This window comes from Chelmon rostratus, chromosome 8, assembly GCF_017976325.1.
Source record: "Chelmon rostratus isolate fCheRos1 chromosome 8, fCheRos1.pri, whole genome shotgun sequence".
In the NCBI taxonomy this organism is placed as follows: Eukaryota; Metazoa; Chordata; class Actinopteri; order Chaetodontiformes; family Chaetodontidae; genus Chelmon; species Chelmon rostratus.
This window is the reverse complement of record NC_055665.1, coordinates 6,202,822-6,215,687: the sequence shown is the minus strand read 5'-3', so window position 1 is coordinate 6,215,687 and position 12,866 is coordinate 6,202,822. Positions and strand designations below refer to the sequence as shown.

Sequence of the window (12,866 nt, the reverse complement as noted above, 5' to 3'; positions counted from 1 at the left end):
TGCCAGCTGCTGCCCGTCAAACACAGATACGACAAGCCTCTCCAAGCAACATTATTAAATTTATATGTTCTACATATTTTGTGAGGTATCACAAACTGACATATTTGTTGTCCTTCAAAACTAGTTTTAAGAGGGACTTAAGAAAAAGTGGCTTGGATTGGGACTGAGCCTGTCTGCATGGCTCGTATTTGTAATGATTTGTATATGACAGAGTGAAATAAAATTCAATACCAAGCAGTGTATGTTAGGTATGTTCATTTTCTTTGGGGATTCTTCAGCATTTCCATGATGTTTTTATAGTTCTTGGTAATAATGTGGTTTTGGTTGTATCTCGCTGTTGTGTTTTTGTAATTAGTGTTCCACACAGATGCATTTTATTGACCTTGAGGTAATTTAACTGCAGCAGACGTGATTCCATGTGTTTGCTTTGGCCTACAGATGTTCCCCACAGTTACCACCACTACTACTCCAACCCCAGCTACCACACACTGAGCCAGAACAGGCCTCCGCTGCCACACCTGCCCAACAACCATGACCGCACCATCAAGGTGAATGTCAGCTCCGTTATATATAGTGATAGTTGAGGCAGTTTGGAGGCCTCACAGCAACTGCAGCGAAGTACTGCGACAAATATGTAATTTATTCTGTCAGCAACAGCTGGCTGTGTTTTCAGGGCCATGAAATCATAAAATGTTTACCCAGTAAGTCACTGCACATTTTAACTTGGTACATTTTCTTTGCATTGATGACTTCTGATAATGATCATTATTCTGTCTGTCATACAGAACACCAATAACCAGCTGTTCTGCAGTGTGAAAAACATGGAGAGGGAGAGAAGGGGCCTGTTTGGGGTTGAGAGCAATGCCACACTACCTGCAGACTGGAAACACCACGAGCCCCGCAAAGACTCAGGTCTGTCTGGATGCTCCTTCGCCGTGTGATTCACATTCACCGCCGGTCACTTCACATTTCATCCATTTAGAGGAGACGCTTATGCAGAGGGACCTGCAGCAGTAGAGCAAAATGAAATGAGTGGATTAACATTTACAAGCTAATAAAAGGATTTGGTTTCCTGACCTCCTGACCACAGCTGAATGAAAATAATCTGTTAAACCTGCTAATATAACCTTCTGCTAACACACCTAAAAGAGTTTCCTTATTCTAAGTGTCAGCGGAAAGCTTAGTGTCTAATAGTAGTATGAGTTTTATCAGCCGGGCAGAAAATCTTTCAGGGCAAAACACTGAATTTGTCTGCTGCGGTTAAGAATAAAATAATAATCCTTAAAGAGATTTTATAGCAGCAGCATTAAAATATCGACCGACAGCAGCTTCAGTGTAAAGATAGCTGTATTGATAAAGGCCTTCAGAGCCTCCGATTTAATAAAACCACAGATGGGGTGTAAATATCAGGGCAGGGTCATGCAGTAACAGCCGAGGAGAAAACTTAGAGAGTACACAGTCTACACAAAAGTTTATCGAGCACCACATTTCCTTTGGACAGACAGTCATTTTATTCAACAATGCACGTTTGAGACTATAAAAACAATAAGGACTTCATAAAAAGTAATAGTTGCGTTGCCAGCTTTTGCTCACCTGGTATTGATTTTGCAGGTTTCCAAAGCGGCTTATCTGCTTTTGATTAGTTTCCCATAAATGAAAATGAAGACGGCAGATTTGTCTTTTATTGTTTACAGGAGCTTTTGGAATCGACCGGAGCTACAGCTACAGTGCCAGCCTCGGAAAATATTACAACAAAGGTACTTTATCACCCTGTTTTCACTCTCTTTCCTCTCCTCTGACCTACTACTGTATAGAGAAGCAGGAATTCAAAAACTACATCATCAAGGTGATGCTGCATAAAGCTGAACTTGTTCAAAAAAATTTTTTAGCTATTAAAATATACTTCTTCTGTCATAGACCCAAAAAAGAAGTGTGGCTCTGTGGAGGCCAGCGTTGGTCTGTCAGGCTTTGGTCAAGACTGAAATATCTCAACAACTGTTGGTTGCACTCCCATTAAATCTGATTCTGCACACATTGAATTGTAATAACTGTGCTCACGTCCTGAATGTTGATCTAGCGCCATCATCAGGTCAAAATCTTAATTTGTCCAATAATTGACTAAATGCCTGCAAAACTAATGACATTCCCATCAGCTGATAATTAGCAAATGTTAGCATGCTATCATTCTAAACTAAGATGATGAATGTGGTAGGCATTGTTAAAAATGTGGAATGTAGTTAATGTACAGAAAAGTGTTGCAAACATTTTGGTTTCCTGAAACATATTTGGATTATTCACATGTGTAAGTGTTCATTAGGTTTTCTTTCATCCCACAACATGAAACAGTCTTAAACATTTCTGCAGTCAGCATCAAGAACTTTTAAAAATCTTGGAAAAACATGCAGAAAAATGCTTTAAACCGCACGTTGACCTTTGATGCTGCTGTTGTGCTGCGTTCAGGCGCTCCACATGTGCTTTAACTTCTGTCTTGTTACTTCCTGTGCGGCTACAGAGCTGAAGGACACGGTGGCGGTGAGCAGCAGCTCTCTGAACAGCGAGAATCCTTACGCTACCATCAAAGACCTTCCCGGCCTGCCCTTCTGCCCCCCAGAGAGCAGCTACATGGAGATGAAGTCCGCCGTGCCCAGAGAGCGAGCGTACACTGAGATCAGCCCACCGCCGTTCAACACGGCAACCTTACGCAGAGGTGAGCTGCACTTCCTGCTTTTCTTGGTCATTTTTTAGACATTTTGCTTTTCCAGCTGTGTGAAATAAGATGTGCATCAACATGAGCAGTAAGACGTCAGGTTGTTATGAGGAGTCAGAATCGCGTTGCACATTCCTGTGAGCCAATCACATGCAAGAAGGCAAGAGGACGAAGACTGTTTTAACTCGACGAAGATTCAAGGATTTAAATGAGATGACGAGAAGTGATTTAAGACAAGTAAACACAACTACATGTATATTAGTGTTACAAAAGTAATAACATGTTGAGTTTCATCAACTTAACCTTTGTAGGGTTACAGCTAACATTTATTTTTCATGATCAATTTAACTGCTGATTATTTTCTCTATTAATGATTTGTTTAGAAAATTAACACTTAAAATTAAATTCAATTTCTTGTTTTGTCCAATCAGCGGCCCAAAATCCAAAGACATGAAATTTACTGTCACAAAAAATAAAGAAAAGCTGCAAAACTGCACAATAAGGGACTGTGTGGCTTTGAAAAATAACTTAAATGATAAATGGATTATCAAAATAGTTGCTGAATATGTGTCTGTCGATGGACTCACCAGTATGATCAGTATGGAAAAACTGCTTTAAAATGCAGAACAAAGCCTCTGCTATATGTTTGTATATTAATAACAGCAGCACATCATATAATAAAATCCTTCTATACTAAAACCTTTGTTAGGGAGCTTTAATCAGGACTGTAGACAACTTCAGGTAAATCTCAAGACCGACCGTTCGAGTGTGAGTCAGTCGGATTAGAAGTGCTCTGTGGCATCAACATCAAGAAATCTCAACTTACTGCACGACACAAGTGTGTGTTTTACCCACAGTTAAACCAAAACCTCCTGCAGGTGATCAGGAATCAAGATGCAGGAGTGTAAGATCATTCTTCCTGTCTGTTTATCTCAGTGTGTTCATCTTTCCCCCTCCAGAGCGTCAGAGTTCCCTCGGTCACGCTCCACACGAGGACCCCCAGAGCCACTATGACCTCCCCGTGAACAGCCACATTCCGGGTCACTACGACCTGCCGCCGGTCCGCCGCCCCCCCTCCCCCAGGAGAGCACCTCAGTGACAGTCACAGCAGCAGAGCCAGTTTCCCTCCTTCTCACTTCGGGGATGATTTCAGGCCCGTGCTGGCAAAGAAAGAGCAAACTTTTACGCTCTTCTCTGACAATCAGAGCTGTAGACCACACAGAGAGCGGCGGTGAGGCGTCTGTCCCACTGAGGAACCACCATTTACAGTGGATGCCCCCCTTTCGACTCAACACTGCCCCTCTGTGGGCTAAAGTGGTACTTGCTTCACCGTGACAGACTTGTCATCCAGACTGGGGAGCCAGCAGGCTGTGGTGAGGAAGGCTGGACTGTGGCGATGCCAGCGGGGCTTCAGCTGCACTCACCTCCCATGGGAAAAATACGCCAGAAGACTTTACAGTTAAAAGCAGCAACTTGGGAATGTTTATGTGTTTGAACTCTTCTAAACATGCTGTAATTGTCGTTTTCCACATATTTTGCTTGCTGCTGATCAGCCGTTGTGCACAGTTAAAAGGTCCCTTTTTATCAGAAGACACATTGTCTTCTGTCTTCATCCTCAGAATAATGCAGACATTAAAGTTTCTCTTTGCTTTTATATTACATTTTAAAAATCCAAACTTTTCACTCAGCACAGCTGGACCTTCTTTTGAGTTGCTCATCAGAAAACCTCAACCTCAAAAAAGGGAAGAGGCAAAGGTCATGAACAAAAAAAAAGGATTGTTGTTTCTTTATTGCTGATATGTATGTTTCAGGAACTAAAGTACCAAAGTTTTGTTTACCACCTGAAGCCCAAGATGAGACATGCCAACGTCTCTTCCAAATGTGGAATTTAGATGCAAGATGATACACGTGTCCCCTGTTTGTTTAAAATATGGCTCACTTTATTGCTGCTATGGGATGAAAACTTTGTAAATATAGAAGGAAATGTATTTTTTAGCTTCACAGTAACGTGGAAGAACAGCCCTGTTTTAGGATGATCGTGTTTTCAGGGCTTTGTGTGACCAAAGATCACATTTGAAGGCACAAAGATTGTTTATGCTGCAGAACATAAACCGTCACTGAACGGGGAATTTCAAGCCAAATCAAAGCAGCATTATGAATGTCGGAACAGTGCCCTACAGTGACTTTTGTCTTTGCTTGGTTTTTAAAGGGCTGGTTCACATAAAAGACAAAAAAACATTTTTTCTTACTTAATTCATACTCACAGGTTTAAAGGAAAAAATAAACTAAATTGATGCAGCAGAATCAGAGATATCAGGTAGCATCTTTTTAATTCCATGCACTCTTCTTGTCTAAACGTGGTGCCTACATTACCCACAATGCAACTAGACTGCCACCAATCATGTTGGAGATTTGCAGCCAGTAGCGGCTAATGTAGCCTCGAGCTGCTAGCCTCAAGCAGAGATGAGGAGCAGACCGAAGAAGTCTGGAGACCTCACCTCTGTCTAACTCCACACATCCAGATTTTTTTAAACTTTAAGTCTCCAAACCAAACTCACACTGACTCAAGTGACATCACTTGAGGCAGTTTATCGGATTTCACACAGCTCCCTCTGGAGCCACAAAAGGCTTTTTACAACTTGTTTCACATGTGCAGTAGTACTTTCCGGGACCTGTAAACAATTTTATGCCGTATATAAATGCTGATATTCACTCTGATGTCTGCTGCCACCCAAATATCACCATGAACAGCTTTTACTGGGACGGCTTTGGATCAAATCACGTGGAAAAAACAGATATTTTCAATGTGAGCACTGGAATGCTCGCCTCCATTCTATTGGCGTGTGGCAGAAATAGCATATATAAAAACCTGGACGATATAAAACCAAAACTGTGTGACTGGACACTGGTAAAGGCGATAAAATGTATTTTTGTATTATTAGTGAACTGGCTGTTTAATTGACCAATTAGCTATTTTGCCAAAACTGCATTTAAAATTACATAAAAGGGTTTTGAAACAAGCTAAAAAAAATTATTACTGAAACCTGTAAAGTCTTGTGCTGCCTCTCTAAATAATAACAGCCTTGTCATTTACATAACAGAAACCCTTGTGTACCAGAAAGAATGTACATTGTGCTATAAATGCTATAGTTTTGGGTAGAGCGTCAGCTTTTTTATGTATGGCCATATATTTTTGAATGTAACCATGGGAACATGTGTATATAATGTAAATAAAAATGGCTGCACTTTTAATTACTGGTTTCATCAGTGTTTTATATAAAGGAAATAATTACAAGAGTCATTGGAAAAAAAAGATTTTTACTCATTGTTTTAGAAAAGAAAAGAAAATCAACTGAATGCACAAAGGCTTTACCAATGTTACAGTAACGTTATGACAGGAATAACACAAATCCCACTTCAAGCTAATTACAACTTTGGCACTAAAGCATTAATAACAAGAAATCCCTTTCTGTGACATTTTAAATCCTCAAGTCCTTCAAACGATTCATGAGGCCTCCATCAGGGAGGGTTCAGGATTTCACAGAGACCCTTCAAGAGGTTTTGTCACATCGAGCACATCTGTGGTTTGAATCTGATTTTGTAAGTGGTTCTTCATTAACTTGAACTAACACTGCTTACAAATGTTAAAGAGCAACTGTCTGTTCTGTAAGAAAACATGAAAACAAGACGAAGTGTTGCACAGGAAGAAGTTCTTCCTTTAAATGAGCTGCTCTGACAGAGAAGATTTCCTCAATAGTTGCATATTTTAACACAATTATACAGTAATCATGTCTTGTAAATGTAGAGATAAATTCTCTGTCTTATAAATCAGTTGCAGAGGCCAAATACTAAGCACCTTTGGAGTTGGCCTTTTCTTTAACTAAAGATTGTCATGGACTTTTTAAGGCACTGTGGGAATCATAAGGTCAAAATCAGGCATCGCAAAAACAAAAAAGAATCTAATGTGGCACAAATACCTTACAAGTACAATAGAAAAGAAAGAAGCTATCAAGTATTTTCCATAAATGCTTTGATATGATTTTCACTTGAGTATAAATGACTTAAGCTGCCAGACTACAGTACAAATCTACCTGCTGTGCATATTTGGCGAGGCCCTCAATAAAAGCAGTGCGTGAAGTCACAAAGTACACAAAAACCCTCAATCCTACTCAGATTTTCAAAAATCACGCCTGGGGATTTGCAGAGCCAGTAATCTTAAAGGAAAGGGGGGAAAAAAAGCCCTTATGACCAGTTCTTAGGAGCAACACAAAGGACAGCTGACAGTCACAAGACTGTGATATGAGGCATGTGTGCAAAGACCAGCGGTTGTTCATGATTTTCTCTCCTCTCAAGGCACATTTGTTTTTTCAGTCTGTAAAAAAAAGAAACTTGTTAAATGTTTCCAAAAACCACTGTCGCACTCACACACAATGCTTCTCTGTTAGAATAGTGTTGACTTGGTTGAATAAGCTGAGATGTGCTGCATATACGGCACCAAATATGTTAATAAAGACACAGCACCCATTCCTGATATTTCCCCATGTAAGAAACTATTTCTACTTTTCCCCATGGCCATAACAAAACATCTTTGGAATTTGTTTAAAGAAAAAAATAATAAGGCAACACATTTAAATGTACGTCAAACTGAGATACACCTGTTAACCGTGTACATTCAACTTATCCAGCAACTTGTTTCAACACACGTTCAAGGTAATCAAACATTTCTCTGGGGGCCAGCTGTCAATTACAGAGAAAATATACGCATCTAAAATAATTATTTTCTCTGTGTGTAGCACAGCTGCCCATCCATTGATCTAAATCCACAAACTGTAGAAAACATATGCCGACATGTTTGTCTAAGGCTAAGGTGAAAAACCTGCTGAACACCCTGAGCTTTCAGTACTTTGGCTTTCGTTAGTATTTGTTTTGTTTTAAGAAAATAAACCCTATCTATTTATTTACTGTAGCATATATAAAGATAGCACAATACTGTTCAATCAAAGGAGAACAAATTTCAATTGTAAACAGAATTAACATCTTAAATAAAGATTTGATCTATTTGAGGGGCGATAAACCTGACAAACAAACCCCACAGGATTCCTCCTCCTGCTGTCTGTATGGCTGCAGAGGTCCGGTCCTGACAGGGTTCACTAGCTGTGCGTGCTGAGTGTTGACAGCCTGGCCATTAAATGTGAAACCCCGGCTCGGATCGAAGCACAAGCACTGGTCAATGGAGCTCTGTGTGTGTGTGTGTGTGTGTGTGTGCGCGCAAGAAGAGCAAGATGGATACAATACAAGCATTAGCACAGAACACATGCAATAACATAACTTGAACATACAAAAAAAACCCCTCCAAAGCTGAATATGAGAATCCTGCGCCCTTTGCCAAAAACCTCAAAACAAATGAAACCTGCAGATTAATCTGTACGCAGGCGGGGAGAGGCCATAGAAAGGAAAATATATAGAATTATGAAAAATGCATCAAGATCAATACGTGGGAACGAATTGGATCTGCTCACGTCATTTCGAGCGCTCTGTGTACTAAAACACGGCCTCTGTATATTTTGTTTTCTATGGCCAGTCCTTGGCTCCGTGAATCTGAGTACAAAATAAGACGAGATCATATAAAAAAATAAAGACAAATATCCCAACGGTAGAAAATGATTCTCCTCTGTGGGCTACAGGAGGTGAGGTGCACTCTGGTTTCTACATGATGGAGCAGTTCTCCGGCTTCACGCGGCCCTGCAGGAGGAAGTGACACAGAGTGGGTGGAGGATGAGATGGTGTTTGTAAGTGAGCTCGCTGGTTAGCTGCTCTGTTCAGTTTGAATGCTTTCTGCCTGGTAACCAACATGCAATATAATCAACACAATTGTCTTGCTGGTGACTAAATACTGTTGCTCATAAAACAAGTGTTTCCATGGATACAGGTGATTGTTTGGGTTTTTCATTTGAACAGTGACGTGAGCCAGTAAGTTATGTTAAAGAAAGTTTAGAAAACAGCTAAAAAGCTTATTTTGCAGACAATAAAACATAACTTTCAAATCATTATTATTATATTCTGAGAACTTTCCTGAAACTAAAGATGTAATTTGCTCGTAATTATAATACTAAAATACTCAATGATTAAATCTGAATATGAATGAGCATCATTTCAACATACATGAAGAGTTTCCAGTAATTAATGAATAAAAAATAAAATTTTCTTGGGTTTGAATTGTAAAATCAGGAATTATCCGCCTCTTAATACTAAGGTTTCACTGATCAGATAATTGTAATTTCACCATCACAGATTATTGTTTTATATCACCTTTGTGCTCCTAGAAGTTAAAAATCAAATCAGCCCCCAACATTTACTGCAAGAGTGATGCATGCTATCGTCTCACAGCCCCTCTCTCTCTATTTGCTGCAAATATGTAACAGAGTTAAATATGGAGCTTGTTTAGTCATTTTTAGGGTTGTTTAATCGTTTGATTAAACAAAGGCTGAGCTGGTCTAATCCTCAGGTGCACTGATGGCAGTCAGTGTTAAACACAGCTTTCTCTGCTTTTCATGGTGTCCTGTCGGGTTGAAGCTGCTCTGTTTCCACTTCTGGTTGCTGGAGGCAAATCTCAGTCAAACTCACAGTTTACGGCTGTGGGATTTCCTCTATTACCTTGTTTGTGTATTGCTATAGCAACCTACGCAATGTGGCCTTGTTGTTTCCATGCACGTTACTGATTTTATATATTTTTATTATATGTTAAACAAATAATTATTATATATTAAACAGAATATTATAGAATTTCTGTTTTTTTTTTAATTAAAATGCCAAAATCGTCCTGGCATCTGTGCTTTTATCGTTTTTATACCAAACGTTTTCCACTGTACAAACTCTGATGCCAGAAATGCTGGGACTCTGTGTGAAACATAAAACAGAATGTGATAATTTGCTCATCCTTTTTGACATCTACTCGATTGAAAACAGTACAAAGACAATATATTTAATGTTTGTCCTCATCAGCTTCATTGATTTTTGTAAATATCTGCTTATTCTGAATTTGATGCAGCAACACGTTTCAAACAAGTTGGGACAGGAACAATTTAAGACTGGGAAAGTTGTGGAACGCTCCAAAAACACCTGTTTGGATCATTCCACAGGTAAACAGGTTGATTGGTAACAGGTGATAGTATCATGATTGGGTATGAAAGGGGCATCTTGGAAAGACTCAGTCGTTCACAAGCGAGGATGGAGCGAGGTTCACCACTTTGTGAACACATGATTGGATAAAGGATGTTAATACATGGGCTCAGGAACACATCGTAAAACTGTTGTCAGCTCGTTTGTTTGTTTGTTTGCAAATGATTGCATTTTGTTTTTATTTACTTTTTACAGAGTCCCAACTTTTATGGAATCAGGGTTGTAATCACAAATAAAAAAACACAATTTAAATCAATAATATAAAGTCATATTTTGTTGTAAAATAAAATACAGTGCTGTTGTACTTTGTGCTGTGTAATTGCTGTTCTTCATGTTGTAAAACAGTAACCGTGGAGTTACCTGTCTGGGCTCATTGGTGCCCATAAAAAAAGAGTGTCCCCCGAGGCCTTCAGGTAGACCCCCGCTGCTGCAAACTCCTGAGCTGCGATCCGCCGACTGCCCGCAGGAGTCGCAGATCACCGTGCGGCTCCTCAGGTTGTACTCGTTGTCTGCGCCGCTCGTGCTGTGAGCTCCCTGCAGGGGGCGACACACGACAGGGTTAGTTACTTCACACCTCTGCTCGAATGGGAGACGCTGCTCCGTTGTTCCTGATGCATAATAAAACTGAAGAGGGGTTTACCGTGTCATCATCATCATCGTCATGGAACAGGGTGCGTGTCACTTTCCTCATGGCCATTTCCTGTTGGGGAATAAAGTCACAAAACGATTCAGTTACTGTAGTTAAAAGGAAGAGAAGCGTAAGACGAGCTCAGAGGAATACAGGTGAAGTCAGACCTCGCCGTTGGCGCTGATCAGGGAGGTCTGCAGGAGGTCGCCGGTGCCCCACGAGTTCTGGCTCTTCCACACCAGGTCGGAGGGGGGGTTGTGGGTTCCATTGCCAGAGGCAGCCCAGATCTGAGATTGCAAGAGATCATGAAGCTACAATAATAACCATTTGACTGAGATAGAGATCTGAGCGGTGCCGCTGTGGATGTTGTGTGCCTGTTGAAGGCATTTCCCTCCACATAAAACATTATATCCATGTTTCCTAGCTTCAGTCTTCTTTCCTGTATTTTGAAACATTGATGTTTATCTTAGTGAATTACTGCCACCTGTCAATCTGTGACAAAGTGTGAAGACATTGGCAGGAATGCGCATTATGTCACCCGCATGCTCGTCCACATGTACATGATGCAAACACAACGGGAACCCACTCATCAAACCAAAAATCTCCTTTATGAGCGGGCAAACAGGGGTCAATGATCAACAAACAGACAAATCCAGAAAACTTACAGTGACAGTTCCTCCAGCCTTCAGAGTGAACTTGTGGGGGAACTTGTAGGTAATGGGGCTGCCATTACCCACTTGCCTCTTCACCTGCCAGTTGCCCAGAGACTGGTCCTACAGACAGACGGCAGACAACTTAAAAACATCTGAAATTTAATTTGAACGTATAAATGTTCAATAGACTGAAAAGGTGTAGGCTGCAGATAAATAGAATACAGACTCAGCATCAAGAGGAGTAGCCGAATGCTATTTTTGATTATACGTTGGTTAATTAAATTACAAAAACAAAAATATAAAACTGTTTGCAGAGCTACAGGAAAGTCATTCTTGTATCTTATAAAAATACAAGATCAAGGTGCAGTGAAAGGCGTCATTTACCTCGTCGGCCTTGTTGCTGAGACGGACGAACTTGCCCTCCAGGTCGACCTCGTCCACGGTGATGCGCCCGCTGGCTGAAGCGTGCTGACTGATGCGAGTCTTGGTCACAGTGCCCCCCACCATGCTGGAGGTCTCGCTGTCGTTGTCATTGAGGCGGCGCTTCTTGGTGCTGCCCGTGCCGGAGGAGTTGCGGCTGCTGGAGGCGGTGGCGGTGGTGGCGGAGTGGAGAAGGCGGCTGGTGTGGCCGTGGCCTGAGGCGGAGGTCCTTGTCACTGTGACCTTGGTGGGTGGAGGGCTGGGTGACAGACGCAGCCTGAGGAAAGAGCGAGGAGGAGCTTTAGATGATGGATACAGAGCAGGGCATGTGAGACTGTAACATACAGAAACAGTCTCACATTGCTGCTGAAGTGCCTTTTTATATCTCATCCTCACTACTGCAAGCAAGTGATTGGTTGATGCTCCGAGAGCCCCAAACCAGGACTGATCGAGGAAAACCCACCTCTGCTGTGACTGCAGCAGTCTAAAAGATCTGTATCAAAACATTTGCACCTCTCTTTAACTTTAAGACCATCCTTCATAATTGAGTGTTTCCACTGAGCCTGTACTTTGTTCACTGTCAGTTTTCTGTGATAGTAATCGACAGATCGTCTCTTCCTCTTATTTTTTACTTATAGTACCTGTTAACAGCATTGCTGTAAAAGATCAGGCAATGAATTGTTAGAAAGCTGGAGGAATGCTGCAGTGGGGCTGCAGGAGAGAGAAAGTTAATTATATATTAATGGATGTAGACAAGAAAATGGTATCTTTATGGATTCAGAAGCACTACATTGCATGTTCTTCAGGAAAATTAGGTCTAAAGCTGCTCATATAGTTCAAAACAGAGATGCATGCAACAGGACAGCGGGTTTGCACACGGTTCTGTTTATCTAAATTGGGTGTAAACTGAACCAGACGTCTGCGTGTGGACCCTCTCGAACATGAGCAGACGATGAAACGAACGTCACACTGACCCTCGCGGCTGAACTGACAGACAGCACGCTACGTGCAGACATTTATTTGTGACAGAAAACGAGCTTGACTCAGCTGCTCGCAGCAGAAACAAGTCTTAGACGTCATGGCCAAAAATATTTGGACATCTGAACACTACACCCATGTGTGACTGTTCATGATCATCATCCAGAGCTACAAGCGCACTCAGAGAGCACAGACCTCCGCCAAGGCCAACAGTCTACTCTTCTGTCATAATTTGTGTATCTGCCTCATGATTCAGATCTTCCTTGGCGTTTGCTACACCGTTCCACCAATTCAATGAAAA

At 41.2% G+C, this 12,866-nt stretch overlaps 2 protein-coding genes across 3 annotated transcripts in view; one reads left to right on the top strand and one right to left on the bottom strand.

Annotated features, from left to right (window-relative positions):
* Positions 1 to 5,942, top strand: part of pear1 (platelet endothelial aggregation receptor 1) — a 49,154-nt gene extending 43,212 nt beyond the window's left edge. Inside the window, exons 19-23 of the mRNA XM_041943446.1 lie at positions 439 to 548; positions 786 to 912; positions 1,695 to 1,757; positions 2,513 to 2,707; positions 3,667 to 5,942. Of these exons, the coding sequence (XP_041799380.1) occupies positions 439 to 548; positions 786 to 912; positions 1,695 to 1,757; positions 2,513 to 2,707; positions 3,667 to 3,806 (635 nt within the window). The 3' untranslated portion in view covers positions 3,807 to 5,942. The remainder of the gene's footprint in view (positions 1 to 438; positions 549 to 785; positions 913 to 1,694; positions 1,758 to 2,512; positions 2,708 to 3,666) is intronic.
* A 66-nt stretch (positions 5,943 to 6,008) lies between these two features.
* LOC121611063 (lamin-A-like) overlaps positions 6,009 to 12,866 on the bottom strand; it is a 30,260-nt gene continuing 23,402 nt past the window's right edge. For both annotated transcript variants that reach the window (XM_041943445.1, XM_041943444.1), the window contains exons 8-13: positions 11,552 to 11,864; positions 11,180 to 11,287; positions 10,682 to 10,801; positions 10,527 to 10,586; positions 10,247 to 10,420; positions 6,009 to 8,449 (exon numbers count right to left, since the gene is read on the bottom strand). In XM_041943445.1, coding sequence (XP_041799379.1) covers positions 8,414 to 8,449; positions 10,247 to 10,420; positions 10,527 to 10,586; positions 10,682 to 10,801; positions 11,180 to 11,287; positions 11,552 to 11,864 — 811 coding nt within the window. In that variant the 3' untranslated portion in view covers positions 6,009 to 8,413. The remainder of the gene's footprint in view (positions 8,450 to 10,246; positions 10,421 to 10,526; positions 10,587 to 10,681; positions 10,802 to 11,179; positions 11,288 to 11,551; positions 11,865 to 12,866) is intronic.